Genomic DNA, 17,711 nt, shown 5'->3' with positions numbered 1-17,711 from the left:
ATATATATATATATATATATATATATGTGTGTGTATGTCTGGTCTAACAATTATACTGTGGTTGTCTTACATTTACATTACACTGAGTTATTCCTCAAAGGATTTTGCTACTTGTTGTATAGCCTAACACATTTTACTTTAAAGTGCTCATATTATGCTCATTTTCAGGTTCATAATTGTATTTAGAGGTTGTACCAGAAAAGGTTGTGGTTTAAAAAAGCCATAAAACAGACATATATGGCAACGACATCATGAACGCTTTTGAAGAAGAACTCCCAATAGGATCAAAATAATAAAAGTCATATATTTGGGGGCAAATTTTGCCAGGTCTTACCTGTTAATTAGGGAGATGACGAGAGTGAAGAGCTCCGAGTAGAGTCCGGATGCCATGGCCTCCAAACACTCCAGAGCTGTGACCTTAGAGCCTGAGAAACAACAGATCAGAGTCAGGATGATCAACGTAAAATCAAGTCACTTCTAATCAACCCCCAGTCTACACCTGATATTGCTCAGGGCCAGTACATGTGTTTAAGGGTTACATTTTTACTTTTTCTAAGCAAAAAATACCAAATCAAACCTCAATTATTTTGGGTCCAGACCATAAACTGCACTTCTCTAAACTGTTCATCATACCACGGACCATCAGATTTTCAGTGAAAAGCCAACATGTCAGTGTGCACATAGTCTAGCACTGCCAGACCTTCCTCCTGCTGCGGAGGAGGGTCTGGCTAGTCCACACAGCACTCTGGGATGAAAGAAAAACATGCTCTGGTTTATTTGCATACTTTAACACTAGAACAGCCATGACGGTCATTCTGACCGTTTTGAAATTGATATGTGTAATAACTTTACTAAATAAAAAAATACAATCCTGCTGGTACCTGACTTTTCCTAAAAGTCTTAAAATTGTTTTTATACACAATACACAAAAGGCAAAGAAAATACAATCACTTTTACCTATTTTGGCCATACACGGTCATATTGACCGCTCGGATTTTCGCGGTATTGTTTTTAATTTTTCGCCCGGTTGAAGATGAATATTGGTTGCTTAGTAACTATCATCGTCTCTATCAGAGAAATGTCACAAGCGGTCTTGAGTAACAAGTGTGGGCATCACCGAGCCAGACCCGGTAATGTAGGCTACTACAATAAATACGGCGTGGATGGACTCTGTTCTGAATCAGAAGGCAAGTGCCGGGCGCTCGCTCTGTGGCGGTACACGTAGATGGCCGGTGGCTGTCTACGTGTTCATATAACTTTATACATCCTACAACTGGCTGGAATCATTGCACACATCCTCTCCAAGGAGTACACCAGCAGTAAAATTGCCCGGAGGAAGTTCATGCAGCAACTGGCAGAGGAACTGAGAGCGGAGTTTATGGAGGAAAAAAGGGCAGCGGTGCACCACAGCAGACGCAATAACGGAGGCAGTGCCAGGTTAGGTTAGGTTATAAATGTTCAAACAAGATACTTTTAGGTGTTAGTTGCCTGTTATGAATTATGTTGAATGAATTTCCATACTATATTTTTGGATATGAATGTAGCCTATGAATTAATTACGGTTTACGCCATGATATGAATTATTGAAACACGTAGCCTACTACTGTATAATTAAACTTGTTAAAATGTACATTTTGGTGTTATTTCGTTTTCCTAAAGATATCCTAACACAATACATGCATTAATATCACAATAAGGTATTTATCATGAGAGATTATAGAGTTTGGAATCTGGCGGTCAAAATGACCGCTCACAGCAGTTCTAGTAGTTATGGAATTCCGGCACTTCTAGTGTTAAATCAATCACCACCGTCTCCATCATTGGGCGGTGCTAAGTGCCGGACGAAGGTACAGTGCCGCTGCAAAATAGCCTCGGGAAGGAACTTGTTTTGGTGTACATAGGGAGGCGATATCTGGAATTAAAATGGCTGTCGAGTGTGTTGGAAAGCCTGTCCACGCCCCCTGCAGGTGGAGGGCGATACTGCAGTCTGATGTCGGTTGAGGGAGCGGCACTGCGCTGTCTGTTTAGAGAAGCAGCTGACGTTTTCCTTATTCCTTTTCTTCATTCTGTCTGGTTTGTGTGTTCGTGAAGAAAACGTGAGTATTGTACATGTGGAGTTTGTTGTGTGACCACATGCAGGTACAATATATGTGTTAGTTTAACTGTATAGTTTAACTATTTAGATCGAAGTTATGGCAGGAGTTGTCATGTAAGCCTTATTTTCCTTTCTCCACGGCACACTCGTTAAGAGTCTAATTAGCCAATTATCGCCGTTATTATGTGATAACGCCGGTTTATATCACACTTTGTGTGTGCTTTGAGTGTTTATAAGTTAAAGTTAACTTCTATAATATAGTGTAGGAGGTGATTGTGAAGAGAATCTCAGTTGCTGTGCTCTGTAGGCTATGCGCATTTAATCACCTCGTGATTTATTCAACGCTCCATGTCTGTAGCCTATTTATAACGTTGGTAACAGCTACAGCTAATATTTGTGCACTTTAAGTTTAAAGCTGCTGCTTTTTGTTCAGTTAGTAACTATATTAACCACTGTTGATTCCTATAGCATTCATAAGTATTAGTATGGCTCCTTTATCATTGGCATCATTACACTGCAGCTTAAATTGATATTCTTATTGTATTTATCTTTGTTTCTTGTAGACCACAAACACAAACACCAGCTTAAACTACCAATGCAACTCAAAATAAAGCTCTGTTAACCAGACATACTTCCTCTGGACCCAGATTTTTTGACCGGAGTAAAGTCCATATCTGCCTCCTCAACCAGTTAAATTGTGGGAGGTCACACCCCTCCGTTTCAGAGTGTGTGCTGAGAATTTTACTCAAAAAGAAAGATAAATATAAATTGATTGTCGGTTCCAGCTCGGAGGGACATCTGGCCGAACCGGAACTATCTCATAAATGAAACGTCGTCGATATAGACTAGCGTGCACATGATCTTACAAAGGAGATCCCAGACTCAGTTTGGGTTTTTACCTGAGCTGTCGCCTTGGCCGGCCTCGTCTGGCCCCCCTCTGAAGGAGGTGGAGTGCTGCAGTCCTTTGGCCTGGTGCTTAAAGATGGAAGAGGACAGCTCCTCCAAGGTACAGCCCAGCAGGTAGGCCGCCTTCTGGGCCCACTCATGACGGGCAAATTGCCTACGTCCCGCTAAAAAAGAAAACGTTAAAATGTTTAAAATACAAAAAGATATGCAACACGGACCTGAGGAAGAAAGATAATAAAGATGAAAGCTATAGAAAGATAGAGAGGCTGGAGGATGAACAGGGTAAAAAGTAGGGGTGGGGGAAAAAAATTTGAAAATCGTACGTATCTTAATTTTTTGTGTGACAATTCTTTTCCACAGAATGGATATTTTTTTACCCATGAATGTCCTAAATATCTTCTGTTTATACGGTACCGCGGACGGCGACAACATCATATCCGTTTCCAGCAAAACAACAGCGAAAGCAGAAAATCCATGTTAGGTTCTTCTTTACAAATGAAATAAATGTCAGACTGACATGCGATGTGCATTCTTCTTAGAAAAGGTTTTTAGAAAATGTCTCAAGATATATATTGTCTCTAGAAGTGTATTATTCAACTTTTGTTTTTGTTAAAAAAGGAAAAGAAAATCGCAATACTCAATACTATCGAGTCGCAATACTTCTACAATCGCAATAAATGAAAATCGCAACAAAAGCATAACGTCCCAGCACTAGTAAAAAGGATGCTTAAATTGAGACACATCAGAAAGCTTGGACTTTTTTCTGTGCTATAGCTAACATGAACTAAAAACCCACTGTAAAAGTACAAATCACCATCAACCATAGTCTTAGTCTTTAACCCAGATAGGCATTCCTCACAGCATGTGTGTATGTCCTAAAGAGATGTTTTCTGTCTGTTGCTGACAGGAGTGGAAGGTATTTTGTCTGAATACTGAAAAACGACTGGGCGAGTTGTGTGAAAACTGACAGCTAATGTGTTGAGATTCCATTTCCATTCTTTTTCAAACAACAGGCCTGATTCCCTGTGTGGTACTGTACATCATGATGCCATCACATAGCATCCACGTATAGAGGAGTGTACTACTACAAGTGGCAGAAAACTGGAAGAACATTTAAACGCCACCACTGAACATCTTGCCCGATCCCCATTTATCTCTTTCCAATCCCAGTTTGTGACTTTTTACAAACTGAAGGTGTGGATTTTGAAAGACGCGGGGGTGGGTTTACCAGACAGAGAAAGTCTAATGAAAGATGCCACTGCGTTATAATATGCTGTGTAGGATCCAGCGTTGTTGGAATGTTTTCCATAGCCAATCCCATCATGCCTCGATCTTGTTATTTTTAGTCCGGATCCTGTCATTTTCTATATTGACTATGTCAGAGATTCTACCTAAATAGGCTAAATAATAATAATAATGACTGATGCTTCTGCATTGGATATCTCACTTCAAATATATACTCTGATTAAAAATGCTGAAATTGCTGTGGCGTGTAGAATGGCTGAAGTTAATAACATTAATTTCACTCTCCTTCTGAGATGCAAATACCAATAGTAATAGAGGCTCCTCTTTTGACCTTTTGACTTTTTGTTATCTCTAATGCTAGAGACATTAAGAGCTCTGCTGTGTATTTAACTCCACTTTTTTATGTCAAAGTCAAGTTACTAGTCATGAGGACGACTATTCAGCCTGTAAAAACAGCTGTTTCATGTTTTCTGTGGCTCTGTTTTGTTAAGTCTGAGAAGATGACTGAGTAACGTCAGTTGAATATCTGGGCTTGGGGACAGTTTTGACAAAATACAGCACCACTAAAAAGTTTGGACACACTTTTCCATTCACTTGAATGAGAAAGTGTGTCCAAACTTTTGAGTGGTACCCTATGTGATCGAGCGGCATTATGAAAAGTGTAGGATCTAATTTTTGGCGGTTAACCCACATTAAATACTACATGTCTAGATATGGACCTGTACCGTTTTGTTTTTGACCATCTTTTTTTCTTCTTTTTTTTTTACATCTTTCTTGCATTTGCCCCAACTTATCGTCACCTTCCTAAAATAATTGCCTAAGTCATTTTTTGACAAAAAGTATTTTTTTGCCTAAATCATCTCCTCATGGTGCTGGCCACCTCTGGTAAAATTGCCTACATCCTCAGTTGAACAGGTCTTGTGATTCCACACCTTTAGTATAATGGCCTAAGTCAAGCGTGTGACTTAGGCCATTTAGTTTTTTGTGTTTTCTGAAAAACCTGAAAAAATGACATAGGCCATTATTTTAGGAAGGTGACGTTATGGATGTTCAATACTAAACCGTGAGGGGGAAATTAGCTCCCTGATAAATGATCACAACCGCCAAAAGCCATCGTATGTTTACTACTGTAGGCATTTGAGCAATGAAATAAAAGCCGTATACAGTTAAATTAGGTGTTTTCTGACATATGTGGTGGAAAACACATTGATTACAAATCCAACAACTCAGATGCTTTTTGCTAATTCCTGTTGATTATACCCTGACTATCAGTTTGTATTAGGAGTGCTTCTTCATTTGGTCTGGAGGCGATTCAAAGCCCATGTGTTGAAAGGGCGCAAGGCAACATGACAGCCTGCACAGCCAGCCAATGAAAGAGCTTAGGCACACAGCTAGCGAATCAACAGGAGCCCCTGCCAAGCACAGACTTCATGGGGATACACGAGGGAAACTGGGAAATACAAGTTCTGTGGTAGAAAGTCAAAGCACTAACTAGAGAAGTGGAAATGAACAACCTTTACTTTGCTTTTGAGAATGTGTTGTAATGTAACAGCAGGTCAGGAGGTGAATGTGGGCAACATCGGGAGGCATCAGACATAGCCGTTTAAAAGGGACAGCAAAGTTCTGATCCCCGTGATTTTCATCTCGCGGAATAGAAAAAGACTGAGACAGGGAGCGCGGAGAGTCGTCATGAGGCAAACACGAAAACACAAGAGAGAAAGGAGATGAAGAGAGGAGGGGAGGGAGGACCTGAAACAATAAAAATGCTAATGTCTTAAAGTCTGGAAGGAATGATAAAGGCATTAAGACAAAATACAAACAACAGAGCCTCTGAAATAAAGTTGTTTTTTTTAAGTGAAAACTGTCAACAACTCGTGTGTTGTTTTTCCATTACCTTCATCTCCGTCTGCGTTTGATAGGGCACAGCATGCAAACATGCAAGCAGAGAGAGGGGGTTAGAGATAACACAGGTCACAGATTCATCAATTCACAGACACAGGAAAACATGACATGAGTATTAAACAACACTGAAAACACCATCATGCTTTGGAAGAGGTTAGACAGGTTACTGTTGGGTCAAGCCCCTGGTTTATATGAGGAAAATATGCAATAGCTTTAAAGTTTACTCGGTTCTGCTGCTTTCAGTATTCTGCTAAAATATGACAAATTGCTTGTTGAATTTAAAACAAACAAAAGGAAATCATTTCTAACTTTCTTTTATTGAACAAATTTAACATTGAAATGTATATAAAAGGCAGCACTAAAAAGAGTGAGTTTATTTTTAAAATGTAATATTTTCCTTCAACTAACACAAAAAGGTTTCTATTGCGATATGTCGCAGCCTTTCGCGATATATATGTTGCGCCAGTCGATACTGCGATTACGATTTAAAAAAAAAAAAACAATATATTGTGCAGCTCTAGTGGATGGAAAAATGATACTCTGTGGACTGCCAGGAGTCCTTGAGGGGTTTTCCCAAGAAAAGGTAGTACAATGTCCTCGAACTAAAGTAACTAAAAACCTATTTGCACGGGATTAGTATTACCTGGTGACCTCTAGTCATTTGTAATAATTAGGTTGTCTGTGATCTTAATCCTGTGCGAATCGGCCATGTCTGTAATTTCTTGTAATTAAAAGTAAAAATTCCCCCGCAAATAACCTACCATATTTCGCCAAACACCGAGGTCCTGTGATAATATTAGTCCTGTGCGAATCGACGTCTGTGATTTGGCCGGGTCATATATCTTTTTTCAAGTTTTTTATTTTCTTTGCGTTTTTTTATCCCGCCGCCTTTAATGGCCAACCTAGTCTGGACGCTGAGTTAGGGTTGGGTCCCCAGATGATACTCATCTCGTGCGAATAGGGCTTAAGACTTTCAAAATCTCACACTTCTGCGCTGTTCAAGCTACTTTCTTTTCTTTTTCTTTTTATGTTGACAGTTTTACAAGAACTACACATCTAAGCTCAGACGAGGTGTGCTGATTATTCCAGTTGGAGAGATAGAAAACCTGAGCCAATATCATTCAACAAAACCATGCATGTTTGTCCCCTGCTTCCCTGCACCATGTTTCATGGTGTGCTCTCAAAGAGTTCCCTGCAGTGTTTTATAGCAGAGGTGGGCCACCTCGACTTCACATCATAAAAAAATGAATACTCTTTTACAAAATAAAACATTAGCCTTCAGGGGGAAAGACCAAATGCACTCCTTCATACAGCAAAAGCTTTTGAATTTAGTATGGGTATAGTTTAGGCCATCACCTAACTAAAGTGCCTGTGTTATGAGATGCATCGGGGTCTGGGTGGCTTACCACCACGGCTAAACCTTTTTCTGGGGAAACCCTGGGGTACTTTTCATTTCCTGTCTCAAACCTGTCTCTAAGGTGCACCAACTTGTTTTTCTGCTACGATAGAATCCAACATTTGACAAAACATTCTCGACTCAAAGTCCACTTACTGGCTTTTCTACAGTTTTGGACCATATCCAATGTTTTTTATTTGTAGTTTATTGTGATTAACTTTTATTATTAGTAGTAGGCTGATTTATAGTTGTACGTAGGCTATGCAAAGCCTATGCCGTAGCCTATGCAATGGCTTACCCCATGGTCAGTGTTGGGATTAACGTGTTACAAAAGTAACGCAATTACAGTAATGTATTCCTTCTTGCTGTAACACAGTAATACAACGCATTACTAAGAAAATTTCGGTAATATTATACCCGTTTACAATCTCAGTAACACGAGATACAACGCATTTTAACGTTTTGTTTTTTTAAGAATTCACCAACACATTTCTTCACAGGAAAAAAAAAAGCCACGAGTATTATTTCCTGTTGATGTATTCGATGGTTGAGATGACTGCAGAGACAGATACATTTGCGAGATGGACATTATTTTCAGGAGTTATTACGTATGAAGGTAAATATGGTGCAAAATGGGAGAGCTTGTAGAATACGATGTGAGAACTTGCAGAACAAAAAATCTGAACTTGTATGTTAAAATTTGCACTTGTAAAAATAAAATTTGCACTTGTAAAAAATATTCACACACGTGATCTGAATTTGAAGTCATACAAAGAAAAAAAAAAGCCTTCTTATATACAGTCTATGGGAAAATCAGGGTTTCTATCGCCAGGTGAGGGACAACTCTGTCTGGCTTATTTATGTAGCATGGAAACTTGGTGGAATAGCATGCTAGCGTTAGCTAACTAGCAGCCAGCCCGCTTCTAAATAAATACCTTTTAATTGTCTAAACACTTTTTAACAGTTAAACTAAAACACTGGCGGTGAGCTCCACGGCCTGCAGCCGCAGACGGACCGTCATCAGTGGGTAACAGGTGCCAAGTTTCGCATCCCTGCCGAGAATTGCATCCACTAGGGAAAATAATGATTTAACGCTAGCATGCTATTCCACCAAATTTCCATGCTACATAAATAAGCCAGACAGAGTTGTCCCTCATCTGGCGATAGAAACCCTGCTTTTCCCGTTCTGTTAGCTCAGAGCTCCACAGCCTAAGTCCACAGGTACAAATTAGTTTTGCACCAAATGTATCGTCAAGAGTGTTGTGAAAGTCGAGGTGCGCAGATTGGCCACTTTGTGATGCGAGAGAGCACATATGTGAAGTTGCAGTGACAGATTCGAGAGGTTGTAATCACTGAGTTGTGGTTGTGATGGAAAATGAACCAGAGTAAAAAAAAAAGTATACGAGTAAATGTTGCATTATAAGTTTGCAGCTGTCATTGTGTTCATGTAAATATCAATCTACACATTTGTGAATATTTTTTCTGTAACTTCACATTCAGAATACAGGTGTGTGAACATTTTCTACAAGTGCAAATTTCAACTTACAAGTTCAGATTTGTTTTACAAGCTCTCATGTTTTTTTTCTTTGTATGACTTCAAATTCAGATCACATGTGTGTGAATATTTTTTACAAGTGCAAATTTTATTTTTACAAGTGCAAATTCAATTTTTACAAGTGCAAATTTTAACATACAAGTTCAGATTTTTTGTTCTGCAAGTTCTCACATCGTATTCTACAAGCTCTCCCGTTTTGCACCATATTTACCTTCATATTACGCTGCGTTGAAGCGAGCTGTCCCGTCACTGTTCCCGTGGTCAGAGCCAGAACTAGAAATGGTACGGACAACATCTGTGTCCTGACAGTGGACGGTACGTCAGCGCGGACAGCAGTGTGTCCGAGCTGCTGACAGATATAAACATGTCGGGAATTAATGTTTAGGCTTGCTACACGTAAATACCATTGCCTTTTATCAGCCGTGGAAAGTAACTATGCCGTACTTCAATACAACTGTAAGGTAAGGTTTTATTGAGTATTTTCATTTTCTCCTACTTGCCTATTGTATGTTTTACTTCTCTATTTTTATAGCTTTAGTTACTTTGCATATTCATATTAATTATACAAATATTATGAATAATCTATGATGTATTAAAGTGGATAAAGAGGAGACTTTATTGATCCGGTGGTGAAATTCACAAGCTAGCTGCCAAGTCAAACTTCCGCTGTTATTTTGGTGAAAGTAACTAAAGTAGTGTAATGTATTACAATTCAGAGACAGTATTATTGTAATATAACTAATTACTATCCAATGACAGTAACTAGTAATCTATAATGTATTACATTTTGAAAGTAACTTGCCCAACACTGCCCGTGGTAAACATTTATACTTGTACGCTGGTTTATTTAGCGTTGCTCTGCAATTAAACCGGCAAAACGCTAGTTGGCGGTTGGGTTTCTATGCCACTGTGTCAAACAAAAAATGTGTGCACGTCAAGCTATGACGTACGTAGATGCATACGCTTCGACACAGAAGTATAAACCGGCCTTAAAGGGTAACTACTGTTTTTTTCACCTTGTTACTGTTATTTTCCTATGTTGTTGTGTCTAAGTGACTGATGGGAACAACAATCTTTGAAATTGGTCCAGTAATAAGCAAGAACGCTGCAGTCGGCAGCGGCTAAACAAGCTACAATGTTCTTGTTGTCAGACACATAGAATACTAATCTGAGCCTGTCAGCGGCAAAACGAGCACTTTTGTGAAGGAGGTAAATACAAGCTTTACAATTGCCTTAAAATAGCCTGTTTCACCGCTCAGCACAGCGATCTGACTTAATACTGGACCAATGTCAAAGATTGTTGTTCCCATCAGTCACTTAGACACAGAAACCAGGTTGAAAAAAATGGTAGTTACCCTTTAATTGTGATTCGGTTTTATTGCGTCCAATCTCACAATCTCACGTGGACAAAAGTCATGTGGACTGTACTAGGGTTAACTCAGAGTTGCTTGACTTAGAGGACCTTTATTGACTACATGTACAGTATGTGCTAACTGCAATCCAGTGCTATCATATTTTCAAAATCAGCAAAAGCAAAAAGAATCCTTAAGGGCTGGTTCACCCAAATTACAAATCAACATTGTCTTACTTATCTCTAGTGGAATCTAGCCATGCAGATTCACAATACGGCACACTGTTGTACTTTTGGCTTGGTTCTGGTTTTCTTGGTTTGGTCTTGGCCCATCAATGATACTTTGTGATTGCAACTTTGTGGCACTTTAAAAACCCTTTCCTGTTTCAACATGAGAATGACCATGCACAAAGCCAGGTCCATTGACAAATGGTTTGCCCAGTTTGGTGTGGAACAGCTTGACTGGTCTGCACAGAACCATGACCTCAACATCATCCAACACATCACTAATGCTCTTGTGGCTGAATGTGCACAAATCCCTGCAGCCAGGCTCCAACATTTACTGGAAATACTGGAAACACTTCTCAGAAATCCCTGACATTATCTGAACAAATACAACCAAAACGTGGTTACATCCCACTAGAGTGAGAACATGTGTTTTTGTAATTTGGTGACCAGCATTTTCCACTCTACAAAATGAAAATTCAGTGTGATGTTAACGGCATCTGATGGAAAAACACGTAGTCCTGCTTGTTGTTGCAGTCAGCATGCTGCCAGCTGAGAGTGTGTTCATCCACATGCCAAGCCTGACACCTAGTGGCAGTTGGTAGAAATTCAACTCTAGTCTGAATTTATTTGCTGTTAGGAGAAGGATTTACATTTCATTTTAGCAGTTTCTGGTCATTTAAATGAATACATGGTTGGCGGGACAGAGAAGCAATTAGCTGGGGGAAATAAATAAATTGAGTGCCCAGAGACAGAGATATGAGAATAAGAAAGGAAGAGTAAGAAGGTGTTGCCATCCACCAAAACGTAGGTGAAAATGTACTAAGTTGCATTTACAATGTAAAAAAAACTCTGAGATTAACATCGTAAGGCCAAAATTCTTCTTTTCTCTTGGATCCACTGTTCCAAATCAAATTTTAACACCACCCACGAGGTATAATATGATTTGCTGTTGTCACAGTGCCAGAGTGATGTTTATTCACTCTCTGATGACCCTGTAGTTAGTGGTGGGGTCTGATTGGACTGATATCATCCACTGAACACCGTTTTCCTGACATGCCTAATGAATGGTAAAGTGAGCACTAATGCCCACTATCTTTGAACTCTTAACTGAATGAACGCCTCGCAGCTTGCAGAGTAAATGGATTTTGCAGTGCTTTTGGTCTTTCCCTTTCAACATGCCATGTTTTAACAAAAGGCTATGGGACACCGTGAGTGACATCAATCCCTTAAAACAACACCAAAGATTATTTTGTACCTTAAAATAATGTTTCCAAAATCGTTTCAGTGGTTCATCAACTCGTAACAGGGTGAACGGCACTTCTGCATTCGCTTTGCGGCCCTCTATCGGCTATAACCGCACTATGCAAGTTTTCCAGATTGGGTAGCGGATCTGTAGTTCGAATGAGACATAAGAAACTTAGGACAGCGGTAATGGACAATTCTGCTTCCAACCTGTAGGGGGACCGAAGAGGAAAAATGCTTTGGTGTTGCTTTAAGTATACTAAGCATACCTAAGTTGCCTCCCACCAGGCCTAAGCCACTGGGAAGTATTTTGTACTGTATTTATATTAAGTTAGAGTGGAAACTTAAGAAGCAGTCACATTTCCAAATCTCCTGTTAGATTTTAGCACTGACTTAATGTAGGGCCCTATGGAATCTGTCTCACAGTCTTTTTACATTCTCAATTTCGCAAATCCGTCCATTATTCTGTTATCACAGAAACTATTGGGCTCTACATTAATGCTGCCATCATTCTGTGACTCTGGGCCCTCGACGGAAAAAAAGACTTGCCACCGGGCTAAACAACTTTTCTGGGGGAAACCCTGAGGTGATACGTTTTAGAGAAAGACAAAGGAGATGACATGCATTTCTTTAGTCTATTTAAATTATTAGTTCATCTAACAGGCTTCACATTCAACACTCAAATGAAAAACCAAGATTAGTCTTTGGTATCCGTTTTGTGAAAGGAATGAACAAAGTGTTTTGGAGATTGTGTCATTAGTCTGATTCACCATTACAAGATAAGAACACACACGTTTTATTCTCATTTACGGAGGAGGAGCCGGCCAGGTCCTCTGAAGGATTCATCTGCTCACTGTTCTGGGTAGGTTTGTCCCCATCTCAGTGGGCCTTTCTTCTGGTTGGTTCTCACAATCTCTAAAGCCCAGTTCAGACCAAAGTTTGGCTACAAGTCGAAAACATTTTTGATGGTTGCAGGGAAAAGTTGCTGCGACTCAGCTGGTCGAGTCTCCACAGGCTGGTTTTAGAACGTAAGAGACGTCACCTGTTTCAACAGCCAATAGAGAAGTCAGCTGGTCGAGTCAGCTACAAACTGTCAGCTGGTTAAAATGGCAGAGTTTTAGATGGAGGCTCAACGAGCGGCCTCGAGCACGGTATGTGTTGGAGCGAGCTAGAGAGTGACTGAAGAGAGCGAGCGGCGTCATAATAAAGTAGTGATTCAGAGAAATAAAATGTTTTCCCCGTTTCATCTCTACTAGAAATGCAGCTGTAAGCCTGAAATGTCCTGCGACCGGCACATTGCAAGTAGTTTCAACTCGTCTCATGACAAATCTTTGGTCTGAACTGGGCTTGAAGGCCTCTACACCTCGGCAAGACAGTAAATACTACAGGGCTGCTGTGGAGCACCTAAAGCCACGGGCAGGATTCTGATGTCTATAGCCTCTTTCCGACCAAGTAGTTACAGGAACGCCGTTATAGGAACAGTCCACTTCTAAACAGTTCTACTAACTACTCTCCCTCAAAACCGGTTTGCCATTTGCATTCACACTGGCCAAGTGGCCATAGGAACTGACCTTTTGTTATTATAACAGCCATCTAACCACCACTATGCGGAAAAGGGAAAAGACCCTGCCCCGAAGTAGGAGCTGAAAGAGTTAAGGCCCAGACACACAGACCAGACGGCCGACCCTCGGCAGAAAAGGCAGTTGGACTGATCAGTCTACCCGAGTTGGTCAAAAAAAGTGCCTCGGAACACACCATAGCAACAAGACGTAATATGTCTCCATTACAGCAGGCGGCGCTAATCTGTATTGTCGCCCAAAAATGAAAACCGGCAGCCGATTGGACGAACGTGTCACGTGGGTCTGGTTTCTCCGGAAATTCAAAGACGGACTGTCTTTAGAATACGATCTCATATTGTACTAAAATAGTTCACCGAAAACGTGCTTCAGAACTTAATAATCCCCAAATTGGTCCAGTTGGAACACGAGAATAAAAGGGTTCTAGGAACGTTATGTTTTAGGAACTGCAAAAATCCCTCCGTTCAGAAAGCAGCTATTGTTCTCATCACGTTGGGATTGAAGGGTTAGTTGTGGATGATTGACTCCACCTGTGCAGTATTGGTTTGATAATTAAACCCACCTGTGTGTTTAGTATTGTTTGTAACGCGAGTTGAGCGAGTCCAGTCCTATTTTTTATGTTCTCATCATGTAAGGACCAGTTAGCATAATCTTCCAGAGATGTGATGTACTGGAGATTGGATGTATGTGCAGTCAGTCAGTAGGGAGTTCCTACCTTTAGTGGCTCCTGCGGCCCCCAAGTGGTACACGGCCCCCAGGATGAGCCAGAGGGCCTTCTGCTCCTCCCCGGAGATGCCCAGCACCTTCATGGCTGCCTGCAGCTTGGTGAACTGCTGCGAGGCGCGCTGCTTGTCTTCAGGCTGGAGAGGATGCGATCACATCAAACTTTAGAGATCCCTGACAGGAAGTAGAAATGTTGCAGCAGCAAACACCTACTTCCATTCATTTAGTTCATCCATAAATACCATAGAGTAGATATCTTCTCTATGGTTGTCGCACGAATTATTGTTCATTTTAAAAAAACAAAAATTCAGTACAGAAAAATACTTTGCACATCTACAGTATAACGTCAGACAGGTGTGTTAGAGGGGGATAAGTAGGTCAAAGGTTGCAAAGACACTTCCGCACACAAAAAAATAATGTAATAGTATATTACTAGACCTTCATCAGGCAAAATTAATGAAGGGTGTTTCATGAATTCAACATATTATTAGCAAATATAAATGAGCCTTTTTGTGAAAGAAACACATTAATAATAGGCTTACTGCCCTATAGGTAATATAGTCACTAAGGTAGCCATCCACATATACAGTTAATCCTAAGGATTCATTGTGCCACATGTATGTTTGAAATAAAAAAACATTTATAAAATCCTTCCAACAGTTGTTTTTATAGCTTATAGTTTTCTATGCACTAAAAAGGTACTATGTATATAGGCTTTAGGCTTTTTTTTAAGCCCAGTTTAATATGCAACTTCATTTTATAAAATATGTAGTAAGGGGTCCTTGCCTTTAAAAAACATTGAAGCTAAAGAGGTCAGAGCTCGATGATAAACTGGCCAATATTGCATGTACATTGGTATGCGTATATGTGAGCCAGTAAATTACAAGAAATTAAAGTACAGAAATGCTCAAGAAATGGTTTAAAACTGTGTCATCAAAGTGGATTTGTCAGCTGTCACACGTCTTGCTCGGTACAGTACATTTCTTGGTTGCAATTGTAAAAAAAAAAAAAAAAAAAATGGAACCTCATCAAAAATGCGTATATGTATCTTCATACGGTTTTTTAAACTATACTAAATATCAATATCGCCTTAAAAATCCTGTTTCACCGGGCTGTAATATAGGGCTCAGAAAAATACATAAAATGAAATGAAACCGTAAACAAAAGAAAGAAAGATCTCAATAAATGCCTCTGGCGTGATTACCTTAGACTGTGGTAGGATCCCAAAAGCACTATTCTCAGCCAGGTGGTTAAAGTGCAGCTCGGTTCTGGAAGAGAGGGAGAGAGGGAGAGAGGGAGAGAGGGAGAGAGAGGGAGAGAGGTAGAGAGGAAGAGAGTGAGAGAGGAAGAGAGGTAGACAGGAAGAGAGAGGAAGAAGAGGAAGAGAGAGGGAACATGGTGGGGTGAGCCGGTGAAATGCTAACACCTCTGGATGTTGCTGTTCATGTTTTCAAAGTCACATGAATTTCAACAACACTGTCTTTTGATTCAGTTTATCCAACACTATCAGACATTTGAGACGCAAAATTAGTCAAAGGCCAAAATGACATTTTGCTGCTCATTAAAGTAAACTGAGTTAACTGAGTGTTACTGTATATCAGGAATATGAAAGGAGTGATTTCAGACAAAGTTGCATCACTAAAAGCCACCCAAAATCCTGAGAACCTGAAATCTTGAGTGGACCTGTACCAAAGAGAAATGGACATCCAATAAACGCAACGCTAATTCATGCATACATTTTCATGGAAGAGGCAAAGAATCTGAAGAAACTTTGAATGACAAATTTGCTAGTGGGATTCACTGGCAACAAAGACAGTAAACTCTGCAGAGAGATACGTAAATGAGTGAATTAGAGTGAGTATTTGTAAAAAAAAGTATTTTTTTTAAATCTCATTCACAGAACACTGCTATCTTACCTATTTTATGTTTTATTTTTTTCTCACTCTCACACATCAAATTACATCAAACATGTTTAAAATCATCTCAATGAGGTCAACAGGCTAAGAACTGGATCATCTCCTGACTCTCAACACCAACTGGCCTGGATTGACTACAACATAGGGCTGGGTATTGCCAATGATTTCCTGAATCAATTCGATTCTGATTCACAAGATTCTGATTCGGATACATTTTCGATTTGGAAATTTCAGTTACACCTCCAATTTTGCTAGGATATAGAAGAGATTCTCAGAGATCTTCTGCTGTAAATTGTACAAGCAAGAAGCAAACCTCAGATATGTTTGTATAATGAACCAGGTTAATGTTTACATTAAGAATTGAACCCCAAAATACTTTTTTACTTAACAGGACTAACATGATAATAAAGGCATTTCCACCTTTAAGGGATAGGACAGCTGAGATATGGCAGCATGGTGGCCCAATGGGAAAACAGAGAATGAATTTGGCTACATGTATGTGTATGTGACAATAAAGTACCTTTACCTTTATATGAGAGAGGAGAGAGAGGGGGGAAGATATGCAGGAAACCGTCACAGATCGGACTTGTACTCTGGACCTTCTGCGTCGAGGAATAAACCTCTACATATGTGCGCCCGCTCTACCAACTGAGCTAACCTAGCCACAATATCAACATATGAACTTATTAAAAGATCAATTTCAGGATTTTATTAATCGATATCAGATCACTCAAACTGATTAATTGGAGAATTGATTAACTCAGCCCTACTACAACAGACTTGATCCAACTTGGTCGGATGAGTTGTGATGCCCAAACCAGAACAAAAATCATCTCAACTATTTCCCTGGAATTGGAGACAAATTAAAGAAACTAAATCACGGAACTTAATTGAAAAAAAGATACCGCCTTTGTAATCGAATCACAAAAGATATGTATACCTTGGATAAGACTTCATAGTATTGCTGTCATTCTGTTAAGTGGTAGAGGACTCACCTCAGGCTGCTGTCGGCTCCGGCCATCATGTAGTAGAAGACGTTGAAGGTGGACTCTGCCTCGGGCCGTTTGCTCACCCGCAGTTTCTCCAGCAGCATCGTCTAACACGGAGGAGACCCTCAGTACACTCACACTCATTCCTTCATCTGTCTGTGTGTGTGTGTGTGTGTGTGTGTGTGTGTGTGTGTGTGTGTGTGTGTGTGTGTGATTGTGTGTCAGTGCTGAACGATTCATCGTTTTCAAATGGAAATCGAGATTTGAAAGAATGTGATTAGCTAATTGTGAAGACCGTGATTAATTGAATGTTTGGTGTAACATTTCTTCTTCCTCTTTTTATTATTACTATTATTTATTTATTTTTAATTTTATTTTTCCTCTTTTTATTATTATATTTACTGTTTTTTTTTAATAAGATAAATGCTGGAATAATGTTACATATCACAGATTGTTTCCAGAAATGTCCTATTTTCATTTATTTTGTATTACTTAATTTAACATGATCGTAGAAGGTGCAATATGTAGCTAAAAAATAAATTGTAATTACATTTTTTCCTCCAATCGTTCAGCCCTAGTGTGTGTG

At 39.7% G+C, this 17,711-nt stretch overlaps 1 protein-coding gene across 18 annotated transcripts in view; it reads right to left on the bottom strand.

Moving 5' to 3' along the window:
* Positions 1-17,711, bottom strand: part of LOC116041151 (unconventional myosin-XVIIIa-like) — a 175,157-nt gene that overhangs the window by 95,347 nt on the left and 62,099 nt on the right. For 16 of the 18 annotated variants that reach the window (XM_031287023.2, XM_031287024.2, XM_031287029.2 and 13 more), the window contains 6 exons: positions 17,132-17,232; positions 15,425-15,488; positions 14,213-14,357; positions 6,141-6,152; positions 2,995-3,165; positions 335-425 (listed from right to left, as the gene is read on the bottom strand). In XM_031287023.2, the coding sequence (XP_031142883.1) occupies positions 335-425; positions 2,995-3,165; positions 6,141-6,152; positions 14,213-14,357; positions 15,425-15,488; positions 17,132-17,232 (584 nt within the window). The remainder of the gene's footprint in view (positions 1-334; positions 426-2,994; positions 3,166-6,140; positions 6,153-14,212; positions 14,358-15,424; positions 15,489-17,131; positions 17,233-17,711) is intronic. The other 2 variants (XM_031287014.2, XM_031287018.2) reach the window with 1 other exon arrangement.

Source organism: Sander lucioperca, chromosome 5, assembly GCF_008315115.2.
Source record: "Sander lucioperca isolate FBNREF2018 chromosome 5, SLUC_FBN_1.2, whole genome shotgun sequence".
NCBI lineage: Eukaryota > Metazoa > Chordata > Actinopteri > Perciformes > Percidae > Sander > Sander lucioperca.
The sequence above is the reverse complement of the archived record's forward strand: the minus strand, read 5'-3'. Positions and strand labels throughout refer to the sequence as shown.